Source organism: Clupea harengus, chromosome 13 (assembly GCF_900700415.2).
Source record: "Clupea harengus chromosome 13, Ch_v2.0.2, whole genome shotgun sequence".
In the NCBI taxonomy this organism is placed as follows: Eukaryota; Metazoa; Chordata; class Actinopteri; order Clupeiformes; family Clupeidae; genus Clupea; species Clupea harengus.
The window spans coordinates 16,817,818-16,839,585 of NC_045164.1; the positions used below are offsets into that span (position 1 = coordinate 16,817,818).

The 21,768-nt window shown below is 41.5% G+C and overlaps 1 protein-coding gene across 2 annotated transcripts in view; it reads left to right on the forward strand.

Moving 5' to 3' along the window:
* Positions 1–203: 203 nt before the first annotated feature.
* The window catches only part of LOC105892719 (L-threo-3-hydroxyaspartate ammonia-lyase), a 31,370-nt gene continuing 9,805 nt past the window's right edge, over positions 204–21,768 (forward strand). The window contains exons 1-5 of one of the 2 annotated variants that reach the window (XM_031578803.2): positions 204–837; positions 1,303–1,419; positions 12,763–13,004; positions 13,271–13,436; positions 13,691–13,790. In XM_031578803.2, the coding sequence (XP_031434663.1) occupies positions 697–837; positions 1,303–1,419; positions 12,763–13,004; positions 13,271–13,436; positions 13,691–13,790 (766 nt within the window). In that variant the 5' untranslated portion in view covers positions 204–696. Of the gene's footprint in view, positions 838–1,302; positions 1,420–10,559; positions 10,734–12,762; positions 13,005–13,270; positions 13,437–13,690; positions 13,791–21,768 lie in introns of those variants that run through there. The other variant, XM_031578804.2, reaches the window with a different exon arrangement.

Here is a 21,768-nt window from a genome sequence, read left to right on the forward strand (position 1 = left end):
TGTACAGTGTGTATTCAACTATAATATAAAAATGAATGAACATACATTTGTAATTGTTGTATTGACATGTGAATAGCTATACAGCCACATTGACCAGCTATGGCAAACATTTTGTAAAATTAAAATTGATGAATGATTCTGGGCTATCAAAAGGGCAGTGGAGAGCACCTAGTTGTATGAATTATCCTGTATTGTAAGAAGTTTAAATTCATATAATTTCAGACAATGAAATTAATATATCAAGACTTCAAAATCCAGCAATTCAGCAAAATCCTCTGAAAAATCAGATGTATGGTATAAACTTAAGATTCACTTTTTCACATGCATTTTTACAGGCTGTCAAAGTAGTATAATGGTTTAGAAGAGTAAAGGTGAAAGGCCAGTGTAAAGGTTGTGTGTATACTGTAGTGGCATTGTTGTCTGCACAAATAATGTTTCACCATTTTTTAAATCACTGTATTTTAAAATCTTTCAACCACAGCAAGGAAGAGCGTTTAAACCGCAAGAAACTTTTGTCCTTGTCAGCCCAAGATGGTCACCGTGACAAGGAACGCCCTGTCAGCAATGGTGCCGTGGGCCGTCGGCCTACCCTCATCTGTCCTGACCGTCTCAAGGACTTTGGGGCTGAGGAATACCTCGATGTGGATGTAAAATGTTTGGAAACTGAAAGTCACTGAGGCACCAGAGATCCAACTAATGTGCCCAGTCAAGCCCATCAAAAAGCGTGTCAGTGTGTGCACACCCGTAAGCAACGTTCCTGCTGAGTACCTTCGCTTTGAGGATATAAGCATGGCAGCACTTAAAATCCAATCAGGCGTACAAAAGACTCCATGCACAGTAAGTCAACCTCTGACTCAACTATACTGTCTATACCATCCTATTATACTGTGCCATCCCTTATCAGTATGAATGTACAGTACCAGTCAAAAGTTTGGACACACCTTCTCATTTTTTTTTTGAAGTTTTTTCTTTACTTTTTTTTATTTTCTAGATGGTAGATAACACTTTTTTTGTTTAGTACATCATTCCATATGTGTTCTTTCGTAGTTTAAATGTCTTCAGTATTAATCTACAATGTAGAAAATAATAAAAGTAAAGAAAACACTTAAAAAAAAATAAAGGTGTGTCCAAACTTTTGACTGGTACTGTATATATACCTAAAAGCAACACGTATCTAAAAACCCTTTCTCTCAGTTTTAGAGCCCATTCCTATTTGAACTTCTCTCTCTTGAGCTTATCTATAACTTATTGGAAAAAGTAACAGAAGTACAGCGCCTCATAGTGTACCATTCTGTCTTACAGTACTCTAGGCTGTCCAAGCAATATGGCATGGAGATCTTCATGAAGAAGGAGCACCTGAACTATACCGGATCTGTAAAAGAGAGAGGAGTACTTCACCTCCTTTCCTCCCTAACACCAGTAAGTCAGTAGTAGTTGCAGGATATGCAAGTGACTGCAATAAATCACGATTATGCATGTCGCATTCTTTTATCCTAGTTCTAGTTATCATCAAATGAGTATTAAATGCTAGAATGTAATTTCAGGACAGTTTACACATATGTGGGAGAGTTCATGGATCAGGAGTGTCCTGACATTGTGAGGTACTGGTCATCCCTCAGCTCCACACTCTGTAGCCAACTGACTGGCTTTGCTGGCAAGCTGGAGTTGTTTCTGTGTCCAAATAGGCTTATGCCATCACCAGCCAGGATTACAGGGTTGCCTTCTTGTTTTATTTATTTGCAGGACATAGTGATCTAAATGTTAACATAGGTCAGTGAAGGTTTTTTGGATGAAGAAAATAACTAATTCAGTTCACTGCTACCATTTTCAGTTTAATGAAGCACAGGGATTAGGTAGGCTACAGCATAAACATGCACTATTACTTAAATCAGTGTCAATTTCTGAATATGGTGGTATAGATTAATATAGAAAATATGGTAACTAGTTTATATATTATATGAAATAATGAGTTAAATGCATACGAGTAATTTATATAGTGTAATTGATTGACATGGTAATTCAAAGTCCTTTAAAACTGAGCAGATAAAAGAACATACAGAAATATGAGATTAAAAAAGGAAGCGTGCAAATAAGATCAGGTAAAAGAACATAGAGATCAGGGGATTTTTGCTTTGATTCCTACACCAGATGCTATCAACTGAATTGACCATGCGTTCACTTGTAGGGGAGAACCGGCAACATTCTAAAAAGAAATTGACAGGTCTATGTTCTAACTCGGTTTGCAGAATGACGATAGACTTAAAAGCTGTGAAATTTGAGTACAAAGGAGTCATACGTAATTACTTTCAGAAAGATAAGTAAGAATTACACTGTATGTTATGGTTTGTTAAAAAATGTACAAAACAATGACATGTGCCATGTTACAACCTTGACGCAGGCATAGAAAAGGTCTGGGACAGTTGTAACAATGAGCATCATGAATCCAGCAACATATTTCAAGACAAAACTCTGCTGGCTAAAAAGAAGACAATGTGCATCGATGTTTAATCAGCAACAATTCAATTACATTTTATTGCTATAGCCCCAAATAATAAAATTGTCTCAAGGTGCTTTACAGAGTCCAGGGCCTCAACACCTCTGGAGCAAGGACAAAGGCAACAAAGGGAGAGGGAGAGGCTGCCTGGCGTATGGGAATTTTGTTAATGTTTAGTTTTGTTGAGTTGTGTTTAGTGTTGTTGGCTGACATGGTGCATGGGAATTTTAGTTTTACAGGATAGCAGGAATGGCAGGATATGACAACAGTGCACAACTGGCTGGCGACAGCTGCAACATGCGCTGCATGCTGTACTCGGGATGCGTAAAGGCCCTCATACATGCGCTGTCTTTAGCCCACTGCTGCTAAATATAACAACATGGCTGACAAAAAGTATGAAGTATGTTGTGACAGGTGTCAGATTTTGATGCATTATTCAAGACTATAGGATGCACTAAAGAGGAATGTCTTTAGTCTAGATTTAAAGATGGAAAGGATAGAGGCAGGAAGATTATTCCACAGGAGAGGTGGCAGAAGGCTCTGCATCCTATTGTGCTTTTTGATATTTTTGGAATTACAAGGAGACCTGCACTCTAAGAATGAAGTGGTCTTGGTTGGCAGTAGGGGACAATTGATTCCTTAATGTAACTTGGAGCTAAGTCTTTTTGAGCTTTGTATGTTATAAGGAGTACTTTGAAATAAATGCTACTTTTGGAAGGGACAATTCTACTTTTGACAGTACAGTTGAGATATGTTCATATTTTTAGTTCTAGTAAGTGTGCAAGCAGCAGTGTTCTATAAACATTGGAGGGTCTTTATTGAGTTGTTCTGTCCTGTCAGAAGAGCATTGCAGCAGTCTCGAAGTAATAAAAGCATGGATCTTGGAGGGGTAGAACATTCTGATTTTGGGAATATTGCATAGATAAATATATGATGTCTTTGAGATCTGTTTTATGTGTGAGTCAAGTAAGACAGACATCTTGGTTGATAAATACACAGAGACTTTTGATGCTACTGGATGTTAATGAGATGCCATCGAGTGTGGGTAGCTGGCTGGATAATGTCATTCTCAATTGTTTAGGGCATACAAGCATGACCTCAGTTTTATCTGAATCCTGGAGCAGGAAGTAGTTAGTCATCCATGCTTTCACATCTTGCAGGCAAGCTTCTATCTTAGGTCGTTGTACAATTTTGTCAGGTTTCATGGATAGGTAAGGTTGGTTGTCATCAGCATAGTAAACGAAGTTGATGCCATGCATCCTTATAAAAGCAACTGAGGGAAGCATGTACAAAGAGAAGAGCGAGGGTCCAAGCACGGAGCCTTGGGGAACTCCATGACTTACTCTGTTGTGATTGGATGGCTCATGGGGAACTCCATGACTTACTCTGTTGTGATTGGATGGCTCATGGGGAACTCCATGACTTACTCTGGTGTGATTGGATGGCTCAGGGGGAACTCCATGACTTACTCTGTTGTGATTGGATGGCTCAGGGGGAACTCCATGACTTACTCTGTTGTGATTGGATGGCGCATGGGGAACTCCATGACTTACTCTGTTGTGATTGGATGGCTCACTGTGGACATGAACAAACTGAAGACGGTCAGAAAGACCTAAACCAGGATAGGGCACAGCCTTTGAGACCTAAATCAGGATAGGGCACAGCCTTTGAGACCTAAACCAGGATAGGGCACAACATTTGACACCAAAATGATGTTCAGGTTTCTGTAGCAAAGAATGATGATCTATATTGTTGAAAGCAGCACTAAGGTCTAGAAGAACCAGTATTGAAATGTACCCATGATCAGATGTGATTGGTAGGTCATTCAGAACTTTGACTGAGGCCATTTCAATTAAATTCTGTTTCATTTATAAAATTGTCTCAAGGCCTGAACCCCCTGTAGCAAAATGGCAATATGAGCAAGGAAAAGCCCACAGGAAGAAACCTTAGGCAGAACCTTGGCTCATAAAGGAGGGGGGGGCGGGGGTTGTGGCAGAAGGGGAGGCAGGATTCTAGGAGTACACCAGGTTGTGGGGGTGTTATATACAGTAGGTATTTATAGTGTTTCTCGTATTGTTTAAATGTTGTTATTGTAAAAAGTCATAAAATCGTTACTGTTATAGGAACGGAATGTTTGATTGCATTGCAGTGTTAAATGGTGTTAATGAGAAACCTTAAGTTGTTTTTATTGTTTTCAATCAATGAAGAATAATAAACTCGATTTTATTGGATAGCGGCTGCGCTGCCGTATTTGCATAAATGCGATTTGAGCTGGTGATTCTCTTCTCCTGCTTGTTCCAGCTGTCGAGTAGCTTGGTTCAACTGGGCCACAATGCTCTTTTTTATTACTTTTCTCTTGCTGGATTCTGCATCGCATTTAGCGTGTTCATTTGTAGTCTAGATTCAGTTTTTTGGCTCTCATTCCTTTTAGCAGACATTGCTCTTCTTGTGGCAGTTTGTTTCTGATTTCTGGCATTTGTCCCTTGGCAAGGTAGCCTCGCTCTCAATGATGGCAGTAAGGGTGGGAAGGTCCAGTGACAAAAGCGCTTAAGGACTGTGTCCAAATCTGTGACTTTGCAGTCTTTCAGGGTTTCAATTCTGGACTTGTCTTGTGCCTCTCTTGACCTATGGGATGTGGTACTCTCCATTATTGCTGTGGGCCTACCTCTTTTTTGGTCAGTTTTACTAATCCACCTGCTGTCACCATCTGGTTCACCTGGCTATAGCCACTTGTGGTTGCTTGACTGTAGTTGCTGGCTGTGGGAGACATGTTGTTGCTGCTGCTGGTAGCGGTCCACGGATCCATGTGCCACTGTGGGTCGAGGCTGTGTTGTGGGGGTCTTTTGATCGGCCTGGGACCACTCCAGTAAGGCCTCCAATGTTGTCTGCATTAATGTTGTCCATATTATAGCTCCAGTCTCCAAGCACGATTCGTTTTAGTTTATAGATCATAAGATGTTATCTGTTATCTGCTATCTTTTGGTTCATCTGTCATGGACTGCACCTTTTGTATGCTCTGCGGGGCTCCCTTCCACTGGGAAGACCTGTTTTTTCTGAAAATACTGGTGTCATAATTTTGGGGAATTTTTTGGGTTTAAAATCTAATAGTGTCATTTTCCTGGGGTACATCTAAGAGTTTCTGTGTCTAGATTTAATAGTGTCTTAAAGCCAGGCCTTCTTTTTCTAGGCAAATTTCTCATTGCCTTCTTTTTCATTTCCTCATGGCTAAGGGGTTTGAAGGGAGGGTCCCAACACCAGTACAACCTGCTATCTTTCCACATCGATATGGAACTTTTTCAGTTGATTGATTTTTAATTAGATTATCATAGGGTGACTCTTTTCCTTTGTCGTATGCTAAAGTGCTCAATTCGATCTCATCTTCTAAGAGTTCCTTCTCTATTCGTACTGGGATTTTGCCTCATTACTTTAGCATCATTTGGACCAGTAGGAGCACACAGCATGACACAGCTATACATTACAGCTATCATTAGCACCATCCCTATCGCTACCTCCAGTGGCGGCTGGTGGTTTTTAAAGTGAGGGAGGAAGGACTGCGCGCTTGGTTGCCATTGGCCTGCTTATTCTGTTGGTGGCATAAGTATGTGAGATACAAGTTGTTTCAGGGTGTTTTTGTGAAATACAGTACAAAATAGCAGGCAGGGATCAAATTGATACAAAGCCACCAGTGTGGCACCATTGTACTTTGAAAGCTGGTGGGCAGCATGTCTTTGGACTAGACAAGGCCAGAAGGAAAGGATGCAAAGCCAATTAGTCAAATCAGGCCTACTCTTGATTTGAAAAACTAAATACAAAATTCTGGGCCTATCATTGGGCCTATTTCCCCCCCTCAATTACTGAAGCTATTGGTTATTATTTGACAAATTTTATTTTCAGCTGCAATTGTTTTAAGAAAAATTCCATTTGGATGTTGCTCCTGGCCTCTCTTCCAGGTCTGCTGTATGATCTGTCAGCTCTTCTGCATGACTCGTCATTTCTCTGCCTGTTACATCCGTACTATCACTACTTATTTGCGACCTGGAGGTTTGCCTAGGCATTGAATCGGTGCTTTCTCGTCTGGGCGCTGATGTAGACTGCTCTGTTGCCTCGCTGCCAGCCTCTGAGATCGCAAGACTTTCTGCGGTGCAGTTTCCCCAGCTTCTTCTGTAAACTGAATTGTCTCCTGTGGGTTCTGTATGGGTGGTCTGCATTGCAGCAATGATTAAGATAAAATTAAAATGTGTTACCTTCAACCTTGAGTGCAGTTGCTAAACGAACCTTAAATAAACCTTCTTTCCCACTTTCTTTTGAACACTCTGACGTACACCCAGTCTCCTGGACATATCCTCTGCAGATCTTCGGACGCCTCAGCACTTCTGCCTTCCGTGGCTCCCTTTACCTGTTAGAATATATCTTTGTGGATTTTAGTCAAGTCGGTTACATAATCTGACCTCTATGAAACGGCACAGGCATGGGTCGACCCGTAAGCATTTCATGCCGTGTTAGATGCGGTTAGTACATATTCTCATAGGCATTAGTGCTAGGGGCAAAGCATTCATTCAATTGAGCCTACTCTACTATATGCTATTCCATTATGTCTGTGATTATTTTAGCCAGCTATGCCTTCAAAGTTGCATTTGTCTGTTCTACAGCCCCCTGAGACTGCGGATGATACACACACCCAAACCTGCTGTCAGGAAAAAAAAACCTCTTTACATAAGAGCTTTGCCACTGACCTAGTGTCTTGTCTCACCGTGGGTGTTGCCTCTATCCATCTGCTGAAACGACAGACCACCACCAGAATGTACTTGTACCAATGTAGGTGCCGTCCCTGCCCCTCCTGCCGCCTCCTTAGCAGCTTTGTCTTTCACAACAAGTCTGCCTGTTTTTGAATTATGGCTACTGCTATGGGTTGATGCGTGGCCTCCAACACTTAGGGTGATGGCTTCCGACGTGTCTGATGGGCATACCATCAGATGTACAGCAGCATCTCTGTTTCCAAAACATTGCCATAAACATGGCAAACTCCAAATGCGTACGCCCGGATCTTTATATACATTGATCCGTCTTCCCTTTGCCAAATTGCTTGAATTGATCTCAGCAAGCTGGGCAGAGCATGGCTGTGCAATCTTTACGGTTTGAACTCTTGAAAATGTTTCATCAGCGTTTAATTAAGACCTTTGTCAGGTTTTTAATGGCACACACGACACATTGGAACACACACGTGCATATATGGAGGCGACACAGGACACACACACACACACACACACGCAGGTAAGCCTGAGGTCGCGGTGAATTTATTTTCTGCTTTTTCCCGTCCTGGACTGTCCTTCCTCAAGGACCCCCCAGGAGCAGTGGGCAGCTTGTAGCGCCCGGGGACCAAGTGAAGTGAACTGTCCATCTTTTGGTCAGGGATGGACATGTGTTCTGTTATTTTGCATGTTTTTTCTGTTGGGGTTCTTAGTAGAGGAAACCCCTTGTGAACACGGGGAGAACATGCAAACTCCTTAACTCCATAACCTGCGTGAGTACCCGTGGCATCTCTAAAACAGGAATTATTAGTATATTATAAATAATTATTATAAATTATTATATTATAAATAATGTGAGATCTGCTATTATAAGTCGGCTGAGTAGATCTTAGTAGACGTGCATTCCTTAAACACTTGAGTAGTTTGCACAGTCATGAGGAGCTCCGTCACAGGGCAACACCAGCCTGGTCGCGTGGTTCACTGAGTTCAGGTGCTGAGAGGATTACCTTGTATCCTGTTTGTCTAGCCTGTGTTAAAATGAATCGTGGGCTTGTCAGTAGAGAATGTAGCTGATGGGACGTATACATAATCATTGAATGCCCTATTGTTAATGATGAGGCCTGCTGTAAGGCAAATACTGCGGCTGCTAGACCCTGATAACATTGTCCAACTTGGTGCTACAATATGCCAATGCCTGTTTTCCTTTTGTTGTTTTCTTGCATTAGCACAGTGCTTGCATATTCTGACCTCTCTGCTACATATAGATGGAATGGCTAAGAATAGTCAGGATTCCCTAACGCTGGGGCAGAGAGCATATCTCCTTTTAATGCCTCAAATCCCCCCTCTGCCTCTTCTGTAGCTGGGCTGTGTTGTTAACTTGACCTGCTGTTCTAATCATAGCCCTCAAGGAGGCCATCTTAAAAGTATAGTCACAGATCCATGGCCGGCTGTCAATGTACATAGTCTTTTTGTTGATCAAATCTTCCCAGCATGTACTGTACATTAATCATTGTGCAGTTGTTGTTCATTGTACCAAAGGGTACAATGATATGCCAGTGTTGGTGTTCTTCCACCTGTTTTCATCTGTGCTAGAACCCATGGTTCCCACATGTTCCACATGTGATGTAACCTGGATTCTTGGGGGTGGATACGCATCCAATATATCCGTGGTTCATCAGATTGGTCAGCTTTTCGGGCGGCCATCATAGGTAGCATTTTCATGGGCACTTCTCGTGGGAAATCAACATAGAGGCCATTTTGGGTGAACATAATGTTTGCTTTTAAAGGGCACAAATGATCTCTTCCTAACAAGTTAACTGGGATGTCCACAGAATATAGTGATGGTGCAACTATGGTCTTTCCTGCAATCACTATTGGGATGGGTTGTGTTGTGTTGTGTGATATGCACCTGTGTCCACCATAAAAGTGTGTTCTTGGTCGTGTCTCACTACGGGTATGGTGTGTTCATCATGAGACTGTGTTGAGATAGCTGGTAGTGTCGTCTCCCCCTCAGGCTTCTCTGGGCATCCCTAGTAGCAGATGTCACTTGTGTTTTCCCATGGGTTGGTTAAGCCTTCTCACTTGTGATGATGACCCATTTGCCTGCAGCCCCAGCATTCATTGGGAGGTTGTTCATTCGGGTTGGAGGCTGACTGAGAAAACACCAGTTCCAAGGGTTCAGGGGTATTCTCCCCAATGTGGTCTGCCTCCTCGCTGCATAGGTCTTCCTCTGCCTCCTATTGGGTTCACATTTACCTGAATCGGTGGCAAAACTGGAAGGACTGTAGGGGCCTAAGGTGTCACCTTTTTTTCCTGTTCCTTTTGTGTCTAAGGTGCTGCTAGATGCTTGTGGCAACACTGGAGCTGGTTGGGCCGATTCTTCTGGAGACCTTGTTTGTGACCTTGCCACTGTCACCACAGGAGCTTGGGTCTTTGCCTTCTCTTTGTCTTTCTTTTGTTTAACCAACTCTCCTATTTGAAGTTGGGTCAATTTTGTTTCTTGCTTCTCCCTTCGGTGGTTTTCCACATGGTGGACTATGTGCTCTGAAAACAGTGACCACTCCATTTTCGTCAGCCCCCCCCCCCCCACATTGTCCAGACGTTTCTGTGCCTCGGGTGGCTTCTTCACCATTAATATAAACAGGCTTTGTGTAGTCTGATTAGCATTCCACACACTTCCAGTCTCATCCTTCTAATTGCGTTGGAAAGTGTGACACTCGTCAACACTTCCCCTTCCAGTTTGGAAGGATCAATGTTCTCTAAATATTGCTTGCACAGCTCCACCCATATTCCTGGATGGAATGCCCCAAACACCAGGTCGTCCGTTGTGTTTCCAAGGCTGGCCCCATGGAATATTTCTTCTGTTATCGTTTATCCAGCCATATGTATGAGCAAAGTGTAACGAGCCAGCTCACGGGCACGAAACATAAAGGGGAGGCCACGCAGAATATTTGATATAATAATAATAAGTTATTTATTAAGGGTTACAAGTATATAGTTATCTATTAATTATAGGAAAAGGTGTGGTGAATGTCAGTGTTGTGGAGAGAAACAAAAGATGTAATGTAAAGTCAGTTAAATGGTAATATAAAGCAAACGACGACGACGACGACGACAATCCAAATCCAACGAGTATCCACAAATCCAATTCCTATCCAAACACCAACGACCAATCCAAAACTCCAATCCAACGCTTTCCGAATGCAGTCTGCTCAGGGCTTTTGTAGCCCCTCCAATTACTGCTACACCTGGTTCCAATCACCTGCTACACCTGCTCCCAATCACCTGCTTTAGAGATAGACAGAACAGGCATGCAAATCTCATTGGGGCGGGGCCTAGACCCGCCAGGGTCGTAACAAAAGCTTTCATATCTCTCAGTGCCAATCGTACTCCTGCCATACTCTGTTCTAATGCTGAGATCCATTTATTTGCTCCATCTGTGAGGGTTGGCAGTCTGCCCGCCAGTCCCACCATGTCCATAAATGACCATGGTAAATAGGAACGAATTCCTCCTTTTATCACCATGGGACACATCTGCCCCAGTGCATGTACCCTGCTCTCTGTTTGGCCTGTCAGTCCCGCTTCAGCAGTAACATGCTCCTCAAGTATCTTCCCGTTTCTGAGTGTCATTGGCTGCTGGATGTATTCTTTTTGTACCCACTCATCCGTCACTTGCCACTGGTATATCTCCTCCTCATCACTGGATTCATGGTCAGGCATGGTCTTTCGGACGGGCCCTTAAGGCGTTCCAGTCAGGACAGCCAGTTCCCAAATCCTGCCGTCGTTGGGGTCCTGAGAGCATGACACAGGTACAGGGGTTGATGTCTTTTCTTCATAGGAGTATGATTCTCTCACTCCCGGAAATTGGGATTTACGTTCTTTCATCAAGTCGTTTAGAGATTTACTCTAAGTAGGCTTGATAGCTTTTTTAAGGAGAGGATTAACTACTGCATGTTTGAGACAGGATGTCTCTGTACCTGAGGACAGACCGTTGTTAATGAGAATACACACCTACAGAGTCCAAAACTTGTTTCAGGAGCGAGATATAGAGCGAGAAGGTTGTTGTGTATTAAGTGGGAGAGAGAAATGGGTTTGATGTGATTTAGCACAGTGGAGTTAACCCGTGTCCAGTGCAGGCAGGGTGAGAAGTCATGAAATTGTCAGGGCTGCGTTTCCTGATAAATGTGATTCATGAAGACTTGAAAACGTTTTACTTTTCTACAGGTTTAAAATCTCCTGTGAGATATACCTTCCTTAAGAGGCTGAACACATGTTTCTGGCATCAATTGTCATTCACGTAGGTTTGAGCATGTGCGATGTCAACTTGTGAATTGAACTTCCACCCTTTGGCATGGCTGGTACTGACCGTGTTGATGACTGTAAAGCAAGTAGTGTCTGCCTACCCCCAGAAGGTGTTTGCTTTTCAGTTCTATGAAAACAAAAACAAGTTTAGGAATTACTGATCCCATCCATTACTATGAAACTCTAAGAAAACCAGGTCCAAGCACTGATATAGTCTTACATGCACTACAAGATTACAGTACAGTACATGTATACATGTATTGCAGTTACAGCAATTACATAGAAAATGGATGCAGTTGTGAAATGGCTCACTATATGTATGGCTGCACTTATTGTCCAGCTTCATCATAGCCCCACATATGAGCACATGCCGGGGTAGTTTGTGGTCTTTTTCTTCTTTGTCCTCTTCCTCATCTTGATGCTCCTCCACCACCCCTTTGGTCACACTTACATTGTAGGATCCATTGTTCTAAAGCGTAATGGCACAACAATGTCCCTCATTTATTGACTCGTCAATTTTGATAGGTATGTTAATCATTTTGTGGCTTTGTGTTTCTACCATGAAAAAAAGGTGTGCTCATTGAGTTGAGATGCTGATAACTTGATTTAATTTAATTGATAGCATGAGCGTACAGTGCATATAATTGTTCATTTGACCATTTTAGTAAGGGTATAGGTTTTCTTGCTGTGGAAAATGGTCATAGTTTATTAGCAATCATAACAAACTATACTAAGCTAACTAACTATGAAGTTAAAACAGAGACTTTTTTGGCATTGACAAAAAAACTAAATCGGCACTGATGAAAAAGCTTTGGGCACTGAAAAGATGTTTTGATGTTTTTTTGTTTATTCTAATTTCAGTGTGTTTAGGTTTTTTTATGCTATTACTAGTTCATGGATAATTTAACACTTGATGATAAATTACAATACCTAGCCAAACTAGAAAATATTCTCATTGAAAAAGCACATCAGAATAAATAAAAAAACATCAAAACATTTTTTTTGTCAAAGCCGATTTTAAAATCTCTGTTTTGGCTCCTTAACTAGCCATCGATACTTTGCAAGGCAAGTCTGCTGGCTGTTTGATAGTGTTAAACAAATTCCCTATAATGCCTCTTCAACTATAAAAAAATAAATACAAATACTGCACTGTAGAAGTACAGAACAGGTCGTTATTCTTGTTCTTATATGCATATTTCCCCCCTTGTCTTCTGGCAGGAGCAGCAGAGGAAAGGTGTGATTGTGGCAACAGACTGTAACTTCTCCCTCGCTGTTGCTTATCACGCCGCTGAACTGCGGATTCCTGTGTTTGTCATCATGCCGGCGAACAGCTCCCAGTCTCGACTGCGCATGTACCGTGAATACGGGGCCATGGTGATCTCGTATGGCAGCACGGCACACGACTCTCAGTCCCATGCACACCATCTGGCCAATGAGAATGGTTATCTATGCCTTGAGGAGTGAGTCCCAATCATGCACACACACACACACACACACACACACACACGCACACACACACACACACACACACACACACACACACACACACGCACACACACACACACACGCACACACACACACACACACACACACACACACACATACACACACAGCCCCACCAAACACACACACACACACACATACACACACACACACGCTCACACACACACATACACAAATGATTCAACACAAGATGTGATCATTTTCTCTTCATTCATTCTTGTAGGGATGACAGTGCAGTGTACTTGGCAGGACTGGGCACAGTGGGCATCGAGATCTATGAGCAAGTGCCCAAACTGGATGCAGTCATCATCCCTGCAGGTGGGCAGTGTGGCCTCCTAGCAGGTACAGCTGCTGCAATCAAACACCTAAACCCCAACATAGCAGTCATAGTAAGTGTGCTTGGACCATTACAGGCAAAAAAAAGTTGAAAATGTATTTCTACTTATAATTGAGATGTACAAAAGACAGTTAAGTCGATATTTATGTTGATAAGACACGTTTCACATTTAGTAAAAGTACAGGTAATATGTCTTAGAAATTCATGGGTCACAACCGGGTGCAACAGAACTGTGCCAAGCATATTCAAATATGACTGTTGCGGTTTGAAGAAGAATATGCTCATGATTATGCACAACTTCCACAGGGAGTAGAACCAGAGGAGTTTCCCCTCTTGCTCCAATCTCTTAAAACCGACTCCCCAATTAAGGATCTCTATGGCAACCCCAACAGAAAGCTCTACAGAGGTATGAGTTCATGTGTTTGTTGTTGTGTATGCATCGTGTATGGGGTGATCACTTGGTGTGAATCTTGTGATGGAACTGTTTGTCTATACAGGGCTTGACATTAACAGTTGCCCGGGTTGCACTTGGCAACCAAATTGATACAAGTGGCAACCATTTCATTACCCCTGTGGCAACTGCATTTTCATTGTATTTTTATGATATTCATGAATAAAATAACATTCTCGGTGACGTCCGAACAACGTTGCGCTCTGCAACCATTTTGTTGGATTTGACAACCAAAAGCTCATGCCTGGTTGTCAAGCGTGGCAACCACTTTTTAACATCAACGTTGAGCACTGCTATAAATATAGTGAATGGCGTCATATTCCTGTGACTGGACGTTTTTTGGCCACTTTGTTCAAATTAAAATACATTTTGAAATGGCCACTTAAATCAGCAATTTCATTATTCGGTGTGAAAATGCATTTTGAAATTGCCAATTTAATACACAAAGTGACAATCCTCAGCTCAATTTGAATCATTTTGATTCAAAATCAAATGTCTTGTATCACTTGTATTAACATGTCATTTACAAAGACAGAATCTGTCAGAATCTGTCAGAATACGTCCGCAAAGGTATCAAAGTAAGTGAAACAGGCCCGCCAGTCTTTTACATTTACATTTAAATGTCACCACGCTCTTTTGGTATCAAAATGTAAAATTAAATTAAATCTGACAGTCTTCTTATCAAGGCAGGTCTTCAGTTAGGACATCATTTCCTCAGTTGGTCAGTGACTCTGTTGACTTGAATCCCTTCAGTCAAATGATTTGTTCAGTCACACAAGGGGACTTGAGTGTGGCAATGCCTCTAGGCCATTGGTTCTCAACTCGAAATCTAGTGCCTACTTTTATCCCTGCATTCATAGGACAATAGCCTATATCTGAGAGATTGATTCGAAATATATATTTTTTATCACACTGTTGAGTAATCTGGGGACTATTTGTGTCACCTGTTTCCCAACTTAATGATTCAAACTTCACGTTATATTCTTCATCAAATGAGCTCGTTATACAAACATACATGTTGATTTCTTTACCACTCACAAAACTATATTTCACACAGCTAATCCCAGTCACATATTAACCAGAGAATACAAGATTATTCCTTTACCCAGCGATATAACTAGAGAAATTAGCTAAACGTTTTACTTGTCTAACAGAATTCAGAATTCTAACACAAAGATACATCTAGCCCACCCATGGCATCCCTGTAGACTGCTAGAGAGTTGAAGCTCTCCGCCCAATCATATTACAGCACTACTCCGTCCAATCATATTACAGCACTACTCCATCCATCCAATCATATTACAGCACTACTCCATCCAATCATATTACAGCACTACTCCACCCAATCATATTACAGCACTACTCCATCCAATCATATTACAGCACTACTCCACCCAATCATATTACAGCACTGCTCCACCCAATCGTATTACAGCACTACTCCACCCAATCATATTACAGCACTACTCCACCCAATCATATTACAGCACTACTCCACCCAATCATATTACAGCACTACTCCACCCAATCATATTACAGCACTGCTCCATCCAACACTTCAGACTCTCTTCAAGTGCTCCCTTTTCCCTTTGTGATTGAAGCATGTGAACCGTGAAGACTCACTTTTCCACTCTAGGCTCTGTTCTAGGCTATGGTAAAAAGGCTCTGCTCTAGGCTATGGTAAAAAGGCTCTGCTCTAGGCTATGGTAAAAAGGCTCTGCTCTAGGCTATGGTAAAAAGGCTCTGCTCTAGGCTATGGTAAAAAGGCTCTGCTCTAGGCTATGGTAAAAAGGCTCTGCTCTAGGCTATGGTAAAAAGGCTCTGCTCTAGGCTATGGTAAAAAGGCTCTGCGCTTGGCTATGGTAAAAAGGCTCTGTGCTAGGCTATGGTAAAAAGTTGGCAGTTTCATATATTGAAAGCAAGTGCTTCCACAGTCAACTATATGTGTGTTTTGTGTATTATCAATAGTGAGGTGGCCACCCCATGTTTGGAATGTGGGATAACTTGGGGAGGGGGTGAAGGTTGGGGAAAAGGTGCAGGCAACGGTGTTTTATTCAAAAATATATCATTTATTTAACAGAGGAGCACTCCAAAGGAAAAAAACCATGTCACAACCATGCAATGGTGTCGGCATCTGAACTCACGCCAACCCTTATGTCACACAGATCAATGTCCATAGCAGTACGGAAAGGGTTGTTAACTGAATATGTGGACATGAATAACCTGGAGTTCGTGTGCGTGTTCGTGTGCGTGAGTGTCCAAAGTCTCTCTCCTGCGCTCAAGGGGCAAGGCGAGTCACACCAAATTCTGACGGGAGTGCGACGCGGTGAGAAGGGGGTATTTCACCGTCACACAACCTTAGTGCCTGACCCGCTCTCATTCAGCAGACTTTTCATTTCATCTTAAACATGTGTGCAGCACTCCTACTCATAAGGCTGAAGGTGTCTGAAACAGAGGTAAACAATGACACAAAGCAACAAATACCAGGCCCATAACACCCCCACCCATAAAAAGCTTGCCCTACGGCAACTAACCCAAAAAGAACAGAAACCATATCCCCTATAAGCCTGTGAACGTGGCAAACCTTCAGGTCGTATCCCTGCAAGAACAAACTCCACCGCATTAATCGCTGGTTGGAGTACAAACCAACAGTGGTGCATATACATATACATCAAAGTGACTGAAGGCAAGAATAAGTGGCAACGCTTCCTTTTCAATAGTAGAATTGTGCTTTTGGTGGACATCAAATTTCTTTTAAAAAATAGCACAGAGGATGTTCCACTCTGTGAATATCATCCTGCAGCAACACAACTCCAGTTCCCAGATCACTATCATCCACAGCCAGCTGTAAGAGCTGGACGAACCCCGGAGCTGCAAGCACAGGGGCATTTCTCAACGAAGGCCACAGGTTGGATAGATTACTGCCTTTTATTGAGTACAGCACAATCAGCAACAACATGTCCTGGTTTCTTGCAATAGAAACACAGTCTCTCTAATGAAGAGGCCACAGAGGTCTTTTTGGAAACAGGCAGACACCGGAGATGTTGATTTAAAAGGCAGCATCTCAGAGAGCAGGCCTCTTCCCCTGTTATCTGGGTGCTGACCCACAGTAAAGCTGATTTTATGAGTGAGGACAAACTCCACTGCGTGTATAGCAGCTTGATCCGAGGTCACTGCTTTCTGCTCATTTAAATACACACACAGCCTCTGGCAAACAATTCTTGAAATCTTCTGAGAGCTGTTGGAGCTGTTCTTTAGAGTCAGCTTCATGAGATAAACACCTCCTGTTGAACAAATTCTCTTTCTCTCTTGCAAATTCAACATAAGTTTGCCCATCTTGCTTCATATAGCTCGTGAAACACTGACAATAAGCCCCAGGAAGGAACCAGCTCATACGCTTTCAGAATAGCCTTCTTAACCAAGTCATAATTTGAATATGCCTCATGTGCCCTCCCCACAAGTAGGCTCTGTAAAAATAATGTCCAAGACCGTTTAGGCGAATTGGCAGCCACACGTTCAAAAAGAGGAAAGCACCTCTCAATCTCCTTCTCCTGAAAAAGAGGAACTAATCTAATGTGGCTAGCCACATCAATGTTCACAAGGTTAAGAGTTCAAAAGTCTTGGCCAGAAATCTTTACGATCTTTAAGAAGTCTCAGCACCTCTAAAAAAAGAGCACTTACAGTACTTACATTCCTGCACTTTTGTATTTATTATGTAAAGTAGTATTTATTGTTACACTAGGTCTCTATTGCTCGTAGCTTGATTGTTCTCTCATTTCTACGTCGCTTTGGATAAAAGTGTCTGCTTAATGACTAAATGTAAATGTAAATACAATTCTACAAAGAAATATGAATTTATGCCCATTATGTTACAGCCCTGCCTTCAACCCTGTGCAGAGAGGGTACTACATCAGAGCATAGCCACTGTCAAGAAGACATCTGGTATAGCTATAATTCAATTCCTATTGACTTTTTGTTTAATTCGTCATTCTGCGGTTGTTTATTATTATTGAATATTCATGTGAACAGTTCTCTTTCAGCAGCCTTTCTGTTGAATTTTAACATGTTCCAGCGCTCCTACTCATAAGGCTGCTGTTACAACCCTTGCTCATAGGGAAGTAACATAATGAGAACACAAAACCCCAAAACCCCCAAACCCCCAAACTGCAGGTAAGCAACTGCACACTGTGTGAGAGAGACGGTGAGAGGGGTGTGGCCAGTTCTTAAAGGCATCTGACCCCTGAGGGTAATTGAGACCCAAGGTATCTGAAACAGAGGTAAATCAATGACATAAAGCAACAAATACCAGGCCCATGACAGCGGGTGTGCCATTGCACTACAGAAAACCTAATGGTCACTCCTCTACATGTATCTGACCTCTACTTTTTTGACATATTCTGTGCGTCTCTTGGTACATCCTATTGTTCCTTCTCCTGTGTAGCTTTGCCAGAAGTCTCTCATTATTATTATCATTGGTTGCATGATCTACCCGAGTTCATTCATTATTATTCTCCTTGGTTGCATCTACCCAAGTTCATTCTTGTTGTTAGAGATATAGATACTCTTTGCCCCACACTGAGCTTTGGTGTGGATACTGTATGCCCTCAGCACACAAGATCTGCTCAATCTAATCTCTGTAACCCTTGGCTTACTGATAATATTCATAAAGTACGAACTTAGAACTGCTGAGAGAAAATGGCGTAAATCCAGAGATGCGAGTGATTGCTTGTTAACTGTCAGTCTCTGTTATCTCCCATTTCTTCTACAGTCACCGTTGCCAAAAAGGCATTCTACGAAGAAAAAGTTAACAAAGTCAGACAGTAGAAAACTCTTTTCTACTTTCAACAATCTCCTTAACTCTCTACCTCTGCCATCAGTTACCTCTCTCTTTGCTGATCATTTTACAACTTTTTTACTTCAAACTTTGCAGCCATTAGTGCGCAATTCTCTCTACACATTTGACCTCATCTGGACATTGGAGCAACGTTCATTCTCATTCATTCTTCCTATTCAATAAAGAAATAACTCTAGTTGTCTGACAACATGTCCTCAGCATCCTATTCAATGAAGAAATAACTCTAGTTGTCTGACATGTCCTCAGCATCCTATTCAATGAAGAAATAACTCTAGTTGTCTGACAACATGTCCTCAGCATCCTATTCAATGAAGAAATAACTCTAGTTGTCTGACAACATGTCCTCAGCATCCTATTCAATGAAGAAATAACTCTAGTTGTCTGACATGTTCTCAGCATCCTATTCAATGAAGAAATAACTCTAGTTGTCTGACATGTTCTCGGCATCCTATTCAATGAAGAAATAACTCTAGTTGTCTGACAACATGTCCTCAGCATCAAATTCAGACCACCCTCCTCTGGTCCATCTCACTTATACTGTATGCTCTCATGCGTGAAGTCAATGCTTCACTCAGCTCAGGAAACTTTGCTAAACTTGTCCAAATGTATTCTAGGGGGTTTAGCCTGTATTTAGATAGGACAGTGAAGAGAGATAGGACATGAGTGGGAGAGAGATTAGGAGTGGGATTAGGACTGGACCTCATACATGTTAGGATGCCACCGCTTTCACCACAGATCCACTCAGATCAGGTTATTTCTAATCTAGGCTATTGCAATGCAAGTTTAGCGGGCCTGCCTGCATGTGTGGTGACTGAATCATTATCCCAAAGGATGCCATAAAGGGACTGCTCTTGTTGCCCTGGTTTGAATTTCCGGACCCAGTTGGCTTTATATGTAATGACCATATTGACTTTTGGAAAATGTCTTGATCATACATTACGATAGTATTGTACCCCCAGCAGGTATCTGCCTTTCAGTTCAACCAGACAAAAAATATAATTTGGCAATTACTGATGTCATTCATTTCTGTATAGAACTATGAGAACAAGGTCCAAGCCCTGATAAAGTCCTTACATGCATTACAAGATGACAGGACATTACATGTATACATGTATTGCAGTTACAGCAATGCAAACGACATGGACAATGGAGCAGCTGTTACAGTTCTTCTCAATTGCTTACACACATTTTTTGAAAGAATACCTAATTTTCTCAGAACTCTGAACACAAATCCAAAAACCACACACACAAAATGCAAAACCCTACATATCTCCTGCAAAATGCTACTTTGCCTTCAAAAGAATGTTATTTCTCCTCAAAATGGTATTTTGTGTTCAAATGACACACACAGACCATCATAGTATGAGTAGACATTTCTAAGAACCAATTGAACACTGATGTGCTGAATAGGAAACACTACTATGAATGGGAAAACACCAGTATGAAGGCCTTATCAGGAGCATTATGCCTTTTCATGTTCAGTGTTACTGTACGCTTACTCCTGTTGTAAAATATAACTGTATAATGCTTTTACTCAAATATAAAACAACACACAAATATACAGTAAGTAAATATTTCTTTATTTTTTCCAAAAGTGCTGTAGCCTATACATCACAGTAAACACAACTGGATGTGTAAATGATTTGCACAGAACAAACAATAGAAAAATAGGCCAGTACAGTCAACAAAAAAAGAAAGAATGTCGTCCTCCTCTTACTCTCACTCCTCTGCCTCTCTGATCACCGCTCACTTCAATGTTGCCATCCATTGTTCTCCAAACCAGGAGCTCACCTGTGGCCCTTATCTTGCTAAAGCTTTGCTTCCAAATTGCACAACAGCCTTGGAAATGGAAGTTTTGCCATTTGAATGGCAGTGTGTTCTGTCTGAACACAAGGAGATTTGGCATTGATGAAGTGTGCAAAATAGAGAGGATTGTGTGTAGTGTTTTGAAGAAAGTGTGGTTTAGAATTGAAATCTGGGTCTAAAGCAGATCATTGTGTTAGTGTTTTGAAGAAAGTGTGGTTTAGAATTGAAATCTGGGTCTAAAGCAGATTATTGTGTGTACTGTTTTGAAGAAAGTGTGGTTTAGAATTGAAATCTGGGTCTAAAGCAGATCATTGTGTGTAGTGTTTTGAAGAAAGTGTGGTTTAGAATTGAAATCTGGGTCTAAAGCAGATCATTGTGTGTAGTGTTTTGAAGAAAGTGTGGTTTAGAATTGAAATCTGGGTCTAAAGCAGATTATTGTGTGTACTGTTTTGAAGAAAGTGTGGTTTAGAATTGAAATCTGGGTCTAAAGCAGATCATTGTGTGTAGTGTTTTGAAGAAAGTGTGGTTTAGAATTGAAATCTGGGTCTAAAGCAGATCATTGTGTGTAGTGTTTTGAAGAAAGTGTGGTTTAGAATTGAAATCTGGGTCTAAAGCAGATCATTGAAGAAACTCCACCACCCCTCTAGTATCTTGCCATTTCCATTGTTCAAAAGCATATCGGCACACCAATTTACATAGTTTATTGATTCTACCAATCTGATTGGTGTTTCAATAATTTTGTGGCTTAGTATTTTCACCATGTAAATTGTGTGCTCATTGAGTTCAGATGGTGATGACTTGGGTTTATTGTATTGATTGCATGTGTTTGCCAAATGAGTACAAAGTGCAAAGAATGATCGATTTGACCACTTTAGGTTATTAATGTTTACAGTTATGAGAAAAGTATGTATCTTTTGAGAACTGAGGTAAGGGTTTAGGATTGCTTGCAGAGGGAACCGGTTATACTGTGTGCTCATTGAGTTCAGATGGTGATGACTTGGGTTTATTGTATTGATTGCATGTGTTTGCCAAATGAGTACAAAGTGCAAAGAATGATCGATTTGACCACGTTAGGTTATTAATGTTTACAGTTATGAGAAAAGTATGTATCTTTTGAGAACTGAGGTAAGGGTTTAGGATTGCTTGCAGAGGGAACCGGTTATACTGTGTTAGAAATTGGGAAAAAAAACTTTAAATGAAAGTATTGACATTCAGTTTGAATCAAAATAATTTAAGGATTTTATTGCCACTTTGTATATTGCATGGCCAAGT